The following is a 16715-nucleotide window of genomic DNA, read 5'->3' as shown; positions in this document are numbered from 1 at the left end:
AAGTACTGACAACCTACCCAGTCCTCCACCTATACTTGTTTACTAATATATTTTTCCTTTTCTTGCCATTATACACTTTTTTGTCATCTTTGCTTGCTGTGTGTGATAGGTTAAACCAGGCCACAGACTTACTGAAAGCTCTTTAATATAAAAGGAATACATTACCCCTAAAAGAAAAAAACAATCACATTACTTCCCTAATGTGAAGTAAAATAAAATATATTCCAGTTTTTACCACTAATGACTACCTTCTAAAGCAGTTAATAGGAGAAGTTCACATTAAACTATGAAGTATAATACCAAGGTTCAAAAGAAAACTTTCTAAGATTAAAAAAACAAACAATGGGACTGGACAAAATCATAATGTTGTCTCTCACATGTACACAGAAGAAATACTTATCCTCAAGAGTTTCACTTCTAGGTAAAAAAGGTTAATAATAAATCTTAATAGTGACGCTTATAAATACAACTTACACTTTCCAATACATTACTGTTCAGAAGTATGCCAGATGACATACAAAGCAGAAAAGACACCATTCAAAGGCTGACCATGAACTGCAGTGTCCCAGGTTTTAGGATCATTTTTCAGGGTGCACTGTATATGCAATTTATAGCACAGCAAAGTACTGTGGATATAGAGAAAGGCTGCATACTAATGTATAACGGATAAAAATGTGTTTTGTGTGTGGTATAAAAATGTTGTTGTTGATAATTCTTCATAATGCAATCAGTAATTTTGTTTATAAAGGGCAGTATTTTCCAACTTTTTGGAGCCACAGCACATATTTCACATTAGAAAAACCACACCACCAAACAAAAATGTAACAAAAAACATATTGATAATTTTCTTACGCGCACCAGGTATAGCGGAATTGGCTTGGTTTATCCTCAGTATACCTTTTTACGTTCTTCTGACCACTACTCAAACATTGATATAGGCGTTCTTATATATGCAGCTAGCATGCTGAAAAGGCAAGTGTTTTTAGTTGTCTCTAGGTCTCTGTTCTCCATACCTCATGAACACCTAATATGCATTACATGCATTACACCAAGTCAGCAAAATATTCAGATTCTTCACATTTCCAGGGCATTGAAAAGTGGAATGCTGTCAAAGCTGTTTGCCTTTCTGAATAATGCACAATCACCCCTTTGATATCTGGGTTTAGGCTATAGGAACGTGGGCCTGTCACTCCAAACTCTCCAGATGTTTACACCTGAAAAGAACCCCTTGCTGTCACTTTTAAATACAGTAGCCAACTTTAATTTTCTAACTTGTAGGTTTAATCATTTGCAGGGGCAATATTTTTACTTCAACCACATAACAAAGTATTTTTCAGAGCCTAAACCTAACCAGGTGTAGTGTTACTTAGACTATCAACAAAACATGAATGAAAACCAAAGGAAGCAAAGTTTAAATACACAGCTACAAAAAGGATACAAAATAAGATGTACTGCACTAATCCACTAATGCCAGTGCTGCTTCATCTATTATTCATGTGCACAATATTTCAGCAGTCAAGGCGCATATGGAAAGGGTATATCTGGCACCTCTTTAAAGACATTCGTATCAGAATGTCAACAGGCTGGCAGTAACTGATGCTTTGGGAGGGATCACCTAAAATAATATAGGAATAAAACCAAACTTTCATGGAAACAAGTCTCAACTACAAAAAAGAAAGGAATAACCTTTAGACCTTTATTATAACATTGCTAGTTAATATGGTTAAGTGGCATGCATTATTTTTCCATTGAAGGTATGATTGATTATAATAAACTAGTTTGCAAAGAGTAAACTTTGATTTGGCTTTGGCATTTGTCTGGCAGATGCACATTACCCTGCCATGCCAGCTAAATTAAGCATGAAAATCAAGCTTGGATATAGAATTATAGCTTTAAAAAGGCTACATAAGGACTTGCAGGACTGAAAAATTATCCTTTTTTCTAAAAGTCTGTAAATGTGACCGGCAACTTAAAGAACAAAATTGTATTTTGTCATAATAATAATAATAATAATAATAATAATAATAATAATAATAATAATAATAATTATTATTATTATTATTATTATTATTGTTGTTGTTGTTGTTGTTGTTGTTGTTGTTGTTGTTGTTGTTGTTATTATTATTATTATTATTATTATTATAGGGTCTTTATGTTACAATATAAGGCATCCTTGAGGTGACTGTGTTTTTGATTTGGCACCATACGAATAAAACTTAAAATTGGAAAATTGAACAATAATGTTTAGTGTGTGGCTCTCACTCTTAGTGCTATAACATAGACGTGAAAGTGAGAATTTTGGGGGGGTCAAGGAATTCATTTCTGACTCCAGAACAAACTATACAAAAGGAGTGAGTCTTGGAAGTAAGAAATATCAGATTACATTATTTTGATTTTACATAATAAAGTGGTAATAATGAACATTCACACTTCTATTACTTAAGAAGTTCCCTTTTTACCCAAGCCAAAGTGAGGGAAGAATGTCAAGGACTCTGTTCCTATCCGAAAAGTCATTTGATTTAAATTTGTGATAAATGCTTTTCTTTTTTCTTTTTTTTCCTGAGCACTGTCTTATCTATGCGCCCTCATTATTTGATCCTTATTTATTAAGGTCAGTGAGATATTATCTTGCTGAGGTAGAAACTGTATTTGTGAACTAAGGGGAAGGAGAGAGAATCGTTTTTAAAAAATTCAAGGTACCGTACCAGAAATCGAAACTTTTTCAAAATCTACAAGTATGCAATTATACTAAGCAACATTTATATAAGAAATGCACCCAAAACATAATACTTTGCAGGGGTTGTTACATTTGCAAAAACGGTATAAACATCTCAATTCAACGTCTGCATAACAATGATCGCATGGCATTTTGAACATCCACTGACTGACTCTACATTGGAGTGAGTGTTTCTTTACTGTTAATCATTTTTACTTTTGTCTCCCGTTGATTTAACATCTCCTTGATTACTTCGTTTTTTTCCATTTTGTCAGTCATGCATATAAAACTAGGGCTACAATTAAAAGCATACTTATTGATTGACTGTCACAGGCTTCTAACGGATGATCACTGCTACCAGTGAATTTCAGAATAAATCATTCCATTAACTTTCATTATATTGATTATAACTGATTTTGGTGACACTAAAAGGCTTTAATAAGAAGCCAATCATGAAAAAAATCACACTCCATTAAACAATGTCTTATAGCAGCAGCAAGGAGTAAGCATTACTGTCTTTGTCTGTAATCTTACTTGAGTATCTTGAGGGGAATCGAGGTATCTTTGATGGCAACGATGACACCACCGTGGTCCAGATACAGGATATGATGCTCCTCCTCAAACACCTTTCAAAAGCAACATATTTAGAAATAACAAAAGGCATGACAGTCAAAGGCTAATAAACAATTTGAAATGATAGATATAATATACTTTTTTATCCTCTCAGATTCTCCTCAGTGGAAAGCTGAAATGGTGAGGTCAGAATGGGAAGAGTGAAGCAGTATAAAAGAAGAATTAAGATAGAGGATGTGTACCTGTCTCCACGTCTTTCCGCAGTCTGAAGAGATATACATTTCTTCCTTATACTCTACTAGCTTGGAGCCCAGGTTACCTGAAGGCACAATGAGGAATGGAGAATTTTATCAGGCATGAAGTGAGCCTTCATGTGGGGCAGGCAACAATAATGGATTCAAACTGTGTTAGGGATGCTAGAAAGGGAATAACTGAAGAGACAAAGTCACAAAGGTTGAGCGCTCCTCGAGAACTTTTTATTGCTGTGTGTGGGGGTTTTTTTGTTTGTTTTTTTTACATTTGGCCAAAAGGAGAGAATATGTTTGAATTCTGAATCTGCCAAAATTAGCTAAGATATAAAAAAGGATTTATCTCTTTCTCTGATCAAAGCTGGAGGCGTATATTTGAATATCGGAATAGATTTTCTGATTTAGTAAAGTTACGCTTTAAACCCGAATATCTTAAGGGTTTAGAGTTTGTACTTCTTTTTTAAATTAAAATGTAGCTACAATGTGTGTGCTTCAGTAACACGTCACTAATTTTAATAACTTTTTTGGTAATGTTGTTGCTATAAAGTTTCCAGACAACCAGTGAAGACCCCAACAGGTTATACAGACGTATGATGTATGTTTTGTGAAAAATTAATTTAGCCAATGAAGATGTCACCCACTGGTTTCTGGACTAATTCGGAAGGTTAAAGGTTATTTTTTGGTTATTTTTTTCAGATATCAGTGGAAGAGTGCTGGAGAAGTGGGCAGCCCTGGTACCTCCTAAATAAGAGTCCACGTATTTAGGAGCCAGGTTAAGGCAGGTACTTAAGGGGCCAGGATGTCTCCTTCTCCAGGCCTCTGTCATCTTCCCCCAACCTATGAGGGTCATACACGATTCCAGTAAGGACTCGAGGTGGTATACCGTAGGCTATGGTTATAGGGCCATACACAGTCCAAAATCAACCAGAATCGGGTTTGCCTCGGGAATTTGGTTGAAGCATGGTGGGTGAGTATTAAGTGTGTGAATGGGAATGTGCAAATGTAGTACCACTTAAATTAAATATAAGTGCAAAACAATGACTACAACTATGCCTTACAGTATGCATCCACTGATTCTAAGTACAGATTGGACAGAATAATAAGTTAGTGGGGCAATATCTGACGGTGTGCTCTGAATGCTGATGTGAGGTCATGTGATACTGTAGAGAGGGACACTTGTGTTGGTGAAGAGAACACCAGTTGCTGGTGGTGAAGAGCTGCTGGGAAATGGCTTTTCAGGCAGCCCATTACAAACCCATACCTGGCCTGTAAACTATGAAAAGAATAGGCCTGATTTTACTGGCATTTGTGCTAGTGCAACACTAGCATTTGTGCTAGTGTTGCCTATCCTGTCCTGAATGCCAGCTGGTTAATCCAGTGTCTATGCCAAAATCACCTCGACACCTCCTAACCCTCATGGAAGTCCCAGTCAAGTGTATTATTATGAACTTACACAAGGTAAGAGCTTTATTACAGGGGACCAAGTCAATTCAAATGAACTTATTCTGCTCTACATAAATAGACAAGAGCCTATTTAGGTCACACATATTCCCAAGTGGGGATTGTTTATTATAAAGTTGTGTGAACTGACAGAGGCAGAGCAACTTAGATTTACCATTTCAACTTCCTAAAAGCATGGAAGAAGGCGAAGCTTGTGTCTCTGGTGAGCTAGGTGAACGTGCTTCCCTGTGATAACCATCTCTCACCGGCTGAGAGTGCATATATAGCTAAGTTGCAACTGAGCTATATCTGATGCGTTTTTTCTCTGGGGCCAGGTTGCACTAACCTCATAAAGTATATTTTGGTAACTTTCCCAAGGCTGTCAGTTCAGTTACAACCCTATAGGCTGCAAAAACACCAAAGCAAAATGGTTCTCAAAGAATTGAAGGCAATGCTGGAGATGGGGCATATAAGAGTCACTCAGTTTCTGATATAGTCCCATTGTTCTTGTTGTGGTTGTGTAAGGGTGGGCCTAGCTTGGAGAGCATGGCACACCTTGATGCAGCTCAGTGTCCTGTGGTAACTGTGGGCAGGGATAGCTCAGTAGGTAGAGTGGTGGCCCCATGATCGGAAGGTCGGGGGTTCGATTCCCCTGAACAGCTACCCTAAGGTACCCCTGAGCAAGGTACCATCCCTACACACTGCTCCCTGGGCGGCCAATGGCTGCCCACTGCTTCACTGAATGAATGGGTTAAATGCAGAGAGGAATTTCCCACGGGGATCAATAAAGTTCACTTTCTTTCTTTTCTATATAAATAAAATTCAATTCAAAAACTATACTGTGTGTCTTTGTTTCTGTGAGAGTTTTTTTTTTTTAAGCAGAAATGGGCTTTAGTAGAAAATCAAAAGTGTGACTTAAATGGCTTGTTTTCTCTTTTTCACAAACAGACACAGGCAGCTTACTCACTGACTTAATTTCATTTTCAAGCCTTTTTTGCTTTCTGTCAGCAATGCCCCCACAAAGACAAATATAGTAAAGTATCCAATAAATAAAATTGCTGGCAGTTTAGTAAACTCCACCTTGTGTAAAAGTCCCCAGGCATGAAGCAGTGTGGCAGCAGTTTTATACTCCACCACTGCACAGACAGAAAGGAACAGCCAAAGCTTTTCCCTTGGTAAATTAACTGTATTTTTTCTCTAGAGGAAAGGGGTTTTCTTGCCTAACCATGCAAACTCTTTACATAAATACTGTGCAAAAATCTTGAGCCACACCTTATTTCTTTATATTTTGATAGGAAAATGGGAAATTGCTGGGAAATACAATATAAAAGAAAAAAAAACTCAAATTTGTTCAGTTGTAACAAACTTTATTCACCTTTATTCTTCAGCACAGCCTGAATTCTCTTAGGCAAGCTTTCTTTTTGTCATTCCTTTAAGTTGTCTTCAGGAATAGTTCTCCTTGATTCTTGAAGGACATTCCAAAGATCCTTTTGAGATAGTGGCTGCTTTTTCTCTGTTCTCTGCTAAGATGACCCCACACTGATTCAGTTACATTGAGATCTTAGCACTGGGGAGGCCAATACATGACTGGTAACGTTTCATCGTGGTTTTTTTATAATTAGGTATGTTTTTACTGCATTGGCAGTTTGTTTGGAATACTTGTTACACTGAACAATAAAGCCATCTGTGATGGTTTGGTACTGAATTTCAGTCAGTGGTGTTGGAGATCTTGTCAAACCTGATGAACTTATGAATACAGAAAACACTGTCTGATTTTGATCTGGCTTGCAATATCAAAAGTGCCTGGAAAGCAATTGGCTAATGGCCAATCATTTTTCAGCCCGATAATTATCCCAAACCCACTTCCAATGCTGTAAAAATATACCTGGATAGAAAAACGCACAGTTGAACACTATCACACATGGAACCCAGAACTTAACATTACTGAAGCAGTGTGGGAAAGGAAAAAAAGGCAGCTAACATCCTTGGAGAGTTTAGGCTGTGCGGAAGAATAAAGGTAGTCATCTCGAATCTTGACTTTCAAGCTAGACAAAATTGTACAAACTCTGGGTTTTGCCTTTTAAATTATATTTACATGATATTGTATTTGTACAGGTTTCAATAGATCGCTACACTGGCAAATGAAGACTCAAGACTATTTCATTGGATGGATGGCATGGATAGACTTTTCCATCTCACTTTATATTAGGGGCTTGCTGCTGTACTGCTTCCATGTCACTCTACCCATCCTCCTCATTCACACCAGCCCTTTGCATGTCCTCCATCACAGCATCAGCAAATCTTCTCTTTGATCTTCTTCTCTTCCTCCTGCCTGGCAGAGCCATATTTAATATTCTTTGTCCAGTATATCCACTATCCCTCCTCTGCACATGTCCAAACCATCTCAGCCTTGGCTCTTTGTCAACCTGAGCTGTCCCTCTGATACACCGATCTCCTCTGATATACTGTAAGTTTCGGGCTATAAGGCGCTACTTTTTGCACAAGCTTTGAACCCTGCGGCTTTTAGTCAGGTGCGGCTTTTCTATGGATCGTCCATGACTTTTGTGATATCGTAAGACGATTGTTTTGGTTGTTCCGCTGTTGTACGGCACTACGTTGCCTGGCGGAAGGGCATGTGATCAGACACACAAGAGTACAAGGGTACAAGAGTGGTAACACTGGTCACATGTCCGTCCGCCAGGCAACGTAGTGCCGTATGAAGTAGCGCGAAAAACAAACTTGATTAGCAAGGCTCTCAGCGAGGGAAATAGAGCTGCTGCACGTACCCTTGGTATAAACGAATCAATGGTGAGACGCTGGAGACGCCAGCGTAAAAAACTAGCTCAGTCCAAAAAGACGAAAAAAGCTTTCAGAGGAAATAAGAGCAGATGGTTTAAACTTGAAGACTGGATGAACACACAGAGAGCAAACGGGCGAGGTGTTTCAACTGTGCAGATCTGATTAAAAGCCAAAACAGTCGCCAACGAAATGAAGATAGAAAATTTCAGAGGTGGGCCATCCTGGTGTCACAGATTTATGAAACGAAAAGGACTGTCCATCAGGGCACGGACGACGGTGTGTCAGCAACTCCCTTCCGACTACGCAGAGAAAATAACAAACTTCCGCAAATTCACACTAAGAAATAAAAACAAATGTATTCCATCGGACCGGATGAGATCATAAACATGGATGAAGTGCCGTTGACGTTTGACCTGTTAATAAGCAAGGTGAATCAACCATCACGGTGAGAACCACTGGCCATGAGAGAACAAATTTCATTTGTGTGCTGGTCTGCACAGCATCAGGGTTTAAACTTCTGCCAATGGTGATTTTTAAGCGAATGACTGTGCCAATAGAAAAGATCTCTGCTAAAGTCAACAAGAAAGGGTGGATGGTGGAAAGCGTAATGAAGGAGTGGCTGCAAGAGTGCTATGGGAAGCGACCTGGAGGATTCTTTCCCCCAAAAAAAGCGTTGCTTGTTTTGGACAGCATGAGGGCCCATATCACAGATTCTGTGAAAGCAGCCATTAAGAGCACAAACTCGATTCCAGCTGTGATTCCTGGAGGCACAATGAAGCACCTGCAGCCACTCGACATAAGTGTGAATTGTGCGTTCAAAGTAGCACTACGCGTTCAGTGGGAGGCGTGGATGATGAGCGGCGATAAATCATTCACCAAAACTGGTTGCATGCGAAGAGCAAGTTTTGCCCAAGGCTGTCAGTGGATTCTGACAGCATGGCGAAGTGTGAAAACATCCACGATCACCAACAGATTTTGAAGGGCTGGACTGCTGCGTGATGGAGAGGGGGACACCGCCATGGCCCTTCAGAGGGTGTTCAACTCCGACACTGACAACGAGGATTTCTTTGGTTTTGAAAGCGACAACGAAGGAGAGAAGCGGAGAGTGGATGACGAAGCCATCCTAAGCCTGTTTGTTTCCGACACTGGAGAAGAGGACTTTGGTGGTTTTAGTGCGCAGGAAGAAGAGAAAGATGGTGGTGAATGACTGACTTTTCTTCTTGTTAAAGCTGTGTCACTGCACCTGAGCCTAAAAGGTAGGCCGAATCTATTTTTCTGGTGTGCTGTAGGTCATTGTTATACACTACATTTGTTACTCGTTTATAAAGCACAGTACATGTTTCGTACTTGTAATTACCTGTACTTGTATATATTAATCAAAGGGATGTGTTCCCAAACAGCCATCTCTTTCCTGATAATCCCCTTTGTGCATATTCTCTTACATATGGTAAGTAAACATTAAAACACCTGCGCCTTTCAGTCAGGTGCGGCTAATGTATGTACAAAACAGAATTTTCCCCTGATTTTAGCTTGTGCAGCTAATATTCAGGTGCGCTTTGTAGTCCGGAAAATACGGTACTCATTTCTAATCTTGTTTATCCTGGTTACTCTCAATGAAAACCTGCTCCCTACTCTCACTATAGATCAAAATGTTGTCTGCAAACATCGTAGTCCACAGAGACTCCTGCCAGACCCCAACCTGACTCAGACCTCAATCACCACAGAAAACAAGAAGGGGCACACAGCTGATCCTGGATTTAATACCACAGCCACCTTGAACCCCTCTGTAATTCCTATGACACATTTTACCATTGTTTTGCTGTCCTCATACATCTCCTGCACCACCCTCACATACTTCTCTGCAAATCCCAACTTCCTCTCAGCACCCTATCATACACTTTCTCTAAATCTACAAAGACACAGCCAACCCCTCTAGAAAATTCAAGAAACAAGTTACATAAAGTGAAAACAAGTGGAGGAAGCTCATAAAAAATTACATAAATAAAAATAGGTTTACTTACCAGCACCCATAATAAGACCGGGAGCAGAGTCTTTGGTGTGGACAGTCCCAGACACATAGGGGTTGTCTGCCCAGCGCAAGTGGAGGTGGAGGTGACAGTCCGGCTGCAGAGGAGACACATGTAGAAAGAACTTAGGAAGCACTCAGATCCACCCACCAAAACAATGTTCAATGTGGCCCAAAGTACTTAGAGTAAAATAGTGGGTCTACTGAATACCGGAGCACTCGCTCAGCAATATTTAATGAGTCTTACGACAGATACCTGATTATCCCACTGCAAACTAATCGCAGTTCAAAAGGGTTTTAGTTCTGTTAATCAAACTGTATTTGTGACAGATATTTAATGAATGATAATTCATTTCAAATATGAGAATCAGAGTGGAGAGTCACCAGTGCAAACGTTAGGCATTTTATGAATTACATTTCCACTTGTTGCTTCAAACCCTAATGCCGAGGATGTTGACTGCAGTTTCAATAGAAATGTATTGTTTTGCACAAAAGATTGTCATGAACTGTTTCTGATAATATATCAAAAACCAGTGTTTGCAAATAGCTGGAAAGCAAGTTTGATCTATAAGAACCTGAAGACTTGTTGGTTGCATCAGATCATTACTCACCAAGATCCATCTCTGTTTTATGAATTACAAACAGTATATTACATCACTTTGGCTCATTCCAAAATAGGGTTTTCAGTATGCTTTCTCATAGATTCCAAAGCAGTGAAGACAAATTGTTGGTTAGGTAGCACAGGACATATTCTTCAGCAGTGTAAGTTAAGTACCATCAGAGGTGTAGTGCTGTTTGTCTAAACACTGTTTTAAAAAATGTTAGTGTGTCTGACTTTACCTGTACCAACTGTACCTACAACTAGCTGTTTTACAACTACTCTTTCAAGAATTTCTGAAATAAAAAGAAGGCTGGCGATTGGCCTATAATTAACTAAAACAGCAAGTGCTGGCTTTTTAAGTAATGGTTTAATTTTTGCCACCTTAAAAGCCTGTGGCATGTAGCATGTTACACTGATCACATTTAAGATCGACGCAATCATTAATGGTAGGAGTTTTATAGGAATGGGGTTTAAGAATGGGAACAAATTAACCTTTTATACCCTATGTAATTTTGCCAGTGTCTGGCTATATGTGCTTTGTGCAGAATTGCTCAGTAAATATATAAAAATCTTTTAGCATCTGCACATTTCTTTGTGGTGCTTCGTGGAGCACGCAAACTACAACACACCGCATTCCGAAACGATAAACCTCTCCTGTGTATAGAGGTCATTTCTCTTAACCAGTCTCTGTCAGGTAATGGCTACAGCTGACAGCACGTGCCTGTTACACTGACATATAGATAGTAGATAGTACATCTGCTATCTGGCTTTGTCTATCTCTGTGAGTTGTGATGTCAGTGAGGCAATACATGTGATGTCAGCTTTTGAAATAAAGCCGCCTCTCTGACTGATAGATGTAATAACTGGAATCCAGGCAAGGTAATTCTGTTGAGGTATGGAAGAGGCTAAAGGGAAGAGAGGTCAATATCAGAGCGACCAACCACGGCTCAGAGATGGTAAATGAGTCTCAAACTGATATCTGTGTCCTACCTCCAGATGTGTCAGCTGACTGAAGCGATGGTTCAAATAAAAGAACAGACTCACACCCCCTCTATCTCCCTGCGAGGTATGATGTATGGATATCAGACTGCGGGTGACTCATTGCTCTTTGCTGACTAGCCTACCCCTACAGCAGCAACTTTCACAAGATGGATGGCAAAGCTAGGAGGGCATCTCAAACACATCCTTCAATGTACAACACTCATCCTTCCTTCGCTTACTTTATGCTTACACTCTGAACAACCTAGTCAACAGGTCTGAACAGTCTGATTGATTGCTGCTTGTGCAAGATTGCATCTGCACTTCAGTTTATAGATACAAAGTCTAAGCCAAGTGTCTACTACTACTATGTACAATATGCATGACTATGTGCAGTACTAACGTACTCTGTAAAAATCTGTATTGAGTACAGACTAGTTTGGTTAGATGGATGCTTACCGCTTTGCAACTGACAGGTTTGCCATTCATGTCAGTGGTAGGTGGGGCCAAGGGTTCCCAGTCACGTCCTTTGTTGTAAGTTATTACAGTTGCCACTCTTCCATCAATTTTCTGGTTTGCCAAGAAGACTCCTTTGATTCCACGTACCTGACAGAATGAGATAGATTTTTCATAGCTTGGGTTAATTTTGCAAAAAGTTATTTCTGTTGCCCTTTTAAAGAAATCTTTGAACATGATGCAAGTCATTTTGAAAAAAAATGTGGTATATATGTAACTACTGCTTAATCTTCTGTCAGCTGCTCCCTCTAGGGCAGGGGTGGAGGAACTCCAGGCCTCAAGGGCCGGTTCATTACTTGGCCTCTGGAGAACTTCAAGACATGTTGAGGAGGTAATTTAACCATTTAAATTAGCTGTGTTGGGTCAAGGACACATCTAAAACCTGCAGGACACTGGCTGTCGAGGCCTGGAGTTCCCCTACACCTGCTATAGGGGTTACCGCAGCAGATCATCTCATCCTATCCCTAGAAGGTCACCCCGAATGACAATCTTAATATATTCTACCATCTCTATCTCTGCCTCCTGTCTTTTTATTAATGTCACCATCTCCAAAACATACATCATACTAGGTCTCAGTACCCTCTTACAAATCTTTCCTTTCATTGTGTTGATGCATGCTCAATCATCCAGGTAAGGAAATCCCCCAAAACTGATTCTGGATGATCATGTTTACTGTAAACCAACACATACCAGTATGTAAGATTTGATCATTATCATCCACTGGAGCACAAACTGGGTGTCATCAGGGCTATACAACACAGAGTGAACACAATCCCCACGGATACAGCAGCCAGGGAAGCAAGAATCACTTGGATGTGCGAGGAAACATTTTTCCCACTGAAAAAATTACGTCCAGATGAACAGAATCAACTTTATGGGCTTTCCTTTTATTCTTGCTACCTCTCACAGAACAAGAATTTATGTTAACTACTAAAACAAAATGTGACACAGATGCTAAAATAAAGACAAAGTTGTAAATTCAATCAGCTGACTGACAGCAGCTTAACATTGGCTAATACTAAGCTAGAGGTCATGTAAAACAAATTAGGCTGTATTAGCCAAACCCTTGTATGTAGTTCAACAAGCAAAGGGAATGTTCTCTTCCAGCTGAGTCACTCAGTAGAACACATGTGGTATGGGATATCTCGCAGGATCTTTTTGGTGTAGTGGAAGTAGATCTTTTTTCTTTGCTCACTGCCCCTACTTCTCCATAACCAACTATTATTGCACCTCTGGGGATGAATGCGATAGCGCATGTTCCTTGACATGTTCCTGTATGCCTTTCCCCCAAAGGAAATGATACCAGTAATTCAAGAAAGAGTGTCTCAGCAGTGCCTCTCTCAGATTCTAGTGGCCCCTTGGTGACCAGCAAAGCTGTGGTATGCAGAGATAATCAGTGTGTTGGCAGTGAGGCCGTCCTCTCTGCAGGACCTCCTCTCTCAGGTGGGAGGGGAGGTGATTCATCCATGCTCAGAACTATGGCAGCTGCATACTTGCCTGTTGAGAGGTCAAACTTGGTAACCAGGTCTTCACCCACATGTGGCGGCAAAAATTTAGAGTGCTGGAGCTTCATATACTAGAGGCTTGTATGCATACAAACAACAGAACTTTGAGCAATGGAGCCAAAACCGACGCATTCTCCCATTCCAGTGCTCTATTGTGGATGTTTTAAAATTCCTGCAGGGACTGCTGGATAAAGGTCTTACCTTTTCTATCATTAAATTTTTTTGACATCTATATGTGCTAATCATAATTGCTTTAATGGGGGTCACAGCAGGTATACAGTGCACCAACTGAATCTTTAAGTCTGTATATATGAAGTTCCTTTCATATAAGACTACGTTGCTTCTTGCTTTGGGTTCTACAAAGCCAGTTGGTGACATTCATGCTTTGCCTTCTTGAACACAGTTTTCTGTTGGCCTCAGAGTTATACTATGTATGAATGTAACATTTACCTAAGGTTATTCCTGTGGCTTGTAGCTCTCTGAAATTTGAGCTTCTGAGTTTCTGCCTCCTTCCTTTGGCTTCTGAGGAGCAGAGGAGGCTGCTTTTTCTGTGTCTGGTGTGAGTACTGAATATATACATTGACTGCACTCAGAATGTGTGTTTATCTGACCAGTTGATTGCCTGCTTTGCTAATCCAGTCAGTAGTAGAGCTCTTTCTAAACAGAAGCTCTCCCAGTGGATTATGAAGGCTTACTGGCATAACGCTCCAAGAGTCTCTCTTTGCCTCTGGGTGTGAGAGCACATTTTATTTATTATTATTGTATTATTTTAGGTATTTATTCTGTTATGTTGCCCGGTCTTATAATAGAATACACCTTGAGGCGACTGATGATTTGGGGCTAAATAAATAACGCTGAATTGAATATGAGGTAATGAATGAGAATTGGGAAATTCAGGGGCTCTTTTTAAAGGGGTCATTGTGGATGATATTTATGCTGCAAACATGTTCAATTCTATCACTTAGAAGTGATCGCTCCTTCATTACCTTATTTTGTCCTTTCTGCTTAGTCCACAATGCACTAGGTCCCACTTAGGTCTGGTGGCTGCTTTCCGGGGCCTGTATATATTTCCCACACTATATGTGTTGTACCAAGTAAAATGACTGAAAAGGAACAAAGTGTGATGTCTGTAACTTCTGTTCCCTCAAGGAGCAGAATGAGGTAGACTTTCAGGATACTCCTCTGTGTAGCATAGCTCAGTGAAGGGCAGCTACAAAACTGAGGGATGACTGCGATGACAGGGTTGTGTAAGTGTGGGAAGAGCTGTGCATATGTCATCACATCATCTGCCTTAAAGGTGTGAATACAGGTGTCTTTGGCCAGGGCATGCAGGGGTGTGATAACCCACAATATACAGTATGTGTTTTACCTCATTGATGTCCTACAAGGAACAGAAGCTATAGACATTAACACTTTGATTTATTGCTTTTTTATGTGTGCTAGTTCAGTTTTTAATATTACCGGTACTGGTTTTATGTTGTAATCTAGATAAAGGAATCTAAAACTGGAATTTAACGTAACTTTGAATTCCAGAGTCTGAGTCATAATATCAAATAGAATATGCCGTTTAACCATCATTAAGGTTTAAACCACTGGACTGTTAAAGTTTAATTCACAGAAATCAATATCTACTGCATAGTTTTTGTGGCTGTGATATTGTTAGCTTTAGGTTCTGAAGATAAAATATAAAAGACTGAAACAATAATGAACAAAAACATTTAGACCAAGCCAGGCAGCATATCAGATATGTCTGCTTCTATAGCCTTCCTCAGCTCTCAGTGGCACTGATGTCCACACAAGAGAAACAAATCGTTTAAATCAAAGTACATAAGCCTGCCTGTATTCTCTTTGTACGTCTGGCTTCAAACCTCTTCCTGTCTGTATTTTATAGTCCTTCTGCTTCAATCTGTCTTTATTCATCCCACATATATTGTTCACCTCTCTATCTATATCTACAGCCTGTGACGAAAGCGCAGCCCAGAGCAAGGGATGACACATGGGAAGGAGGAGATGATCCACTGCCTATTCTTTCCCCTCTAACGCTCCCTCTCTCTTTCTTCCTCCACCCTTTGTGTCACGTCTTCTGTGCCCATTTATCTGGAGAAATTGGCAAAAGACTCAGGACATACACAAATGAACAAATGCATAGCATAGCTGCCTTGTAATGTGAAAGTTTTCCTGGCATGCTTAATGTGGAGAAGAGTAAGGAATTAACGTTTAACTTGGGTTTATACAGGGAGTGCAGAATTATTAGGCAAATGAGTATTTTGTCCACATCATCCTCTTCATGCATGTTGTCTTACTCCAAGCTGTATAGGCTCGAAAGCCTACTACCAATTAAGCATATTAGGTGATGTGCAACTCTATAATGAGAAGGGGTGTGGTCTAATGACATCAACACCCTATATCAGGTGTGCATAATTATTAGGCAACGTCCTTTCCTTTGGCAAAATGGGTCAAAAGAAGGACTTGACAGGCTCAGAAAAGTCAAAAATACTGAGATATCTTGCAGAGGGATGCAGCAGTCTCAAAATTGCAAAGCTTCTGAAGCGTGATCATCGAACAATCAAGCGTTTTATTCAAAATAGTCAACAGGGTCGCAAGAAGCGTGTGGAAAAACCAAGGCGCCAAATAACTGCCCATGAACTGAGAAAAGTCAAGCGTGCAGCTGCCAAGATGCCACTTGCCACCAGTTTGGCCATATTTCAGAGCTGCAATATCACTGGAGTGCCCAAAAGCACAAGGTGTGCAATATTCAGAGACATGGCCAAGACGACCACCACTGAACAAGACACACAAGCTGAAACGTCAAGACTGGGCCAAGAAATATCTCAAGACTGGTTTTTCTAAGGTTTTATGGACTGATGAAATGAGAGTGAGTCTTGATGGGCCAGATGGATGGGCCCGTGGCTGGATTGGTAAAGGGCAGAGAGCTCCAGTCCGAAGGTGGAGGTGGAGTACTGGTTTGGGCTGGTATCATCAAAGATGAGCTTGTGGGGCCTTTTCGGGTTGAGGATGGAGTCAAGCTCAACTCCCAGTCCTACTGCCAGTTTCTGGAAGACACCTTCTTCAAGCAGTGGTACAGGAAGAAGTCTGCATCCTTCAAGAAAAACATGATTTTCATGCAGGACAATGCTCCATCACACGCGTCCAAGTACTCCACAGCGTGGCTGGCAAGAAAGGGTATAAAAGAAGAAAAACTAATGACATGGCCTCCTTGTTCACCTGATCTGAACCCCATTGAGAACCTGTGGTCCATCATCAAATGTGAGATTTACAAGGAGGGAAAACAGTACACCTCTCTGAACAGTGT

At 40.1% G+C, this 16715-nt stretch overlaps 1 protein-coding gene across 1 annotated transcript; it reads right to left on the bottom strand.

Moving 5' to 3' along the window:
- Nucleotides 1-3250: 3250 nt before the first annotated feature.
- LOC146676692 (VPS10 domain-containing receptor SorCS2-like) lies at nt 3251-11976 on the bottom strand (the record flags this gene model as incomplete). The annotated part of the gene is made up of 4 exons (XM_085401234.1): nt 11841-11976; nt 9798-9900; nt 3532-3608; nt 3251-3342 (listed from the first exon to the last, which is right to left on the bottom strand). Coding segments are annotated over exons 1-4 (302 nt in total), but the record flags the coding sequence as incomplete, so codon positions are not given.
- Nucleotides 11977-16715: the final 4739 nt, after the last annotated feature.

This window comes from Rhamphochromis longiceps, linkage group LG3 (genome assembly GCF_057381845.1).
Source record: "Rhamphochromis longiceps isolate RC_006_pf linkage group LG3, R_longiceps_female_GT1.1, whole genome shotgun sequence".
Lineage (NCBI taxonomy): Eukaryota > Metazoa > Chordata > Actinopteri > Cichliformes > Cichlidae > Rhamphochromis > Rhamphochromis longiceps.
The sequence above is the reverse complement of the archived record's forward strand: the minus strand, read 5'-3'. Positions and strand labels throughout refer to the sequence as shown.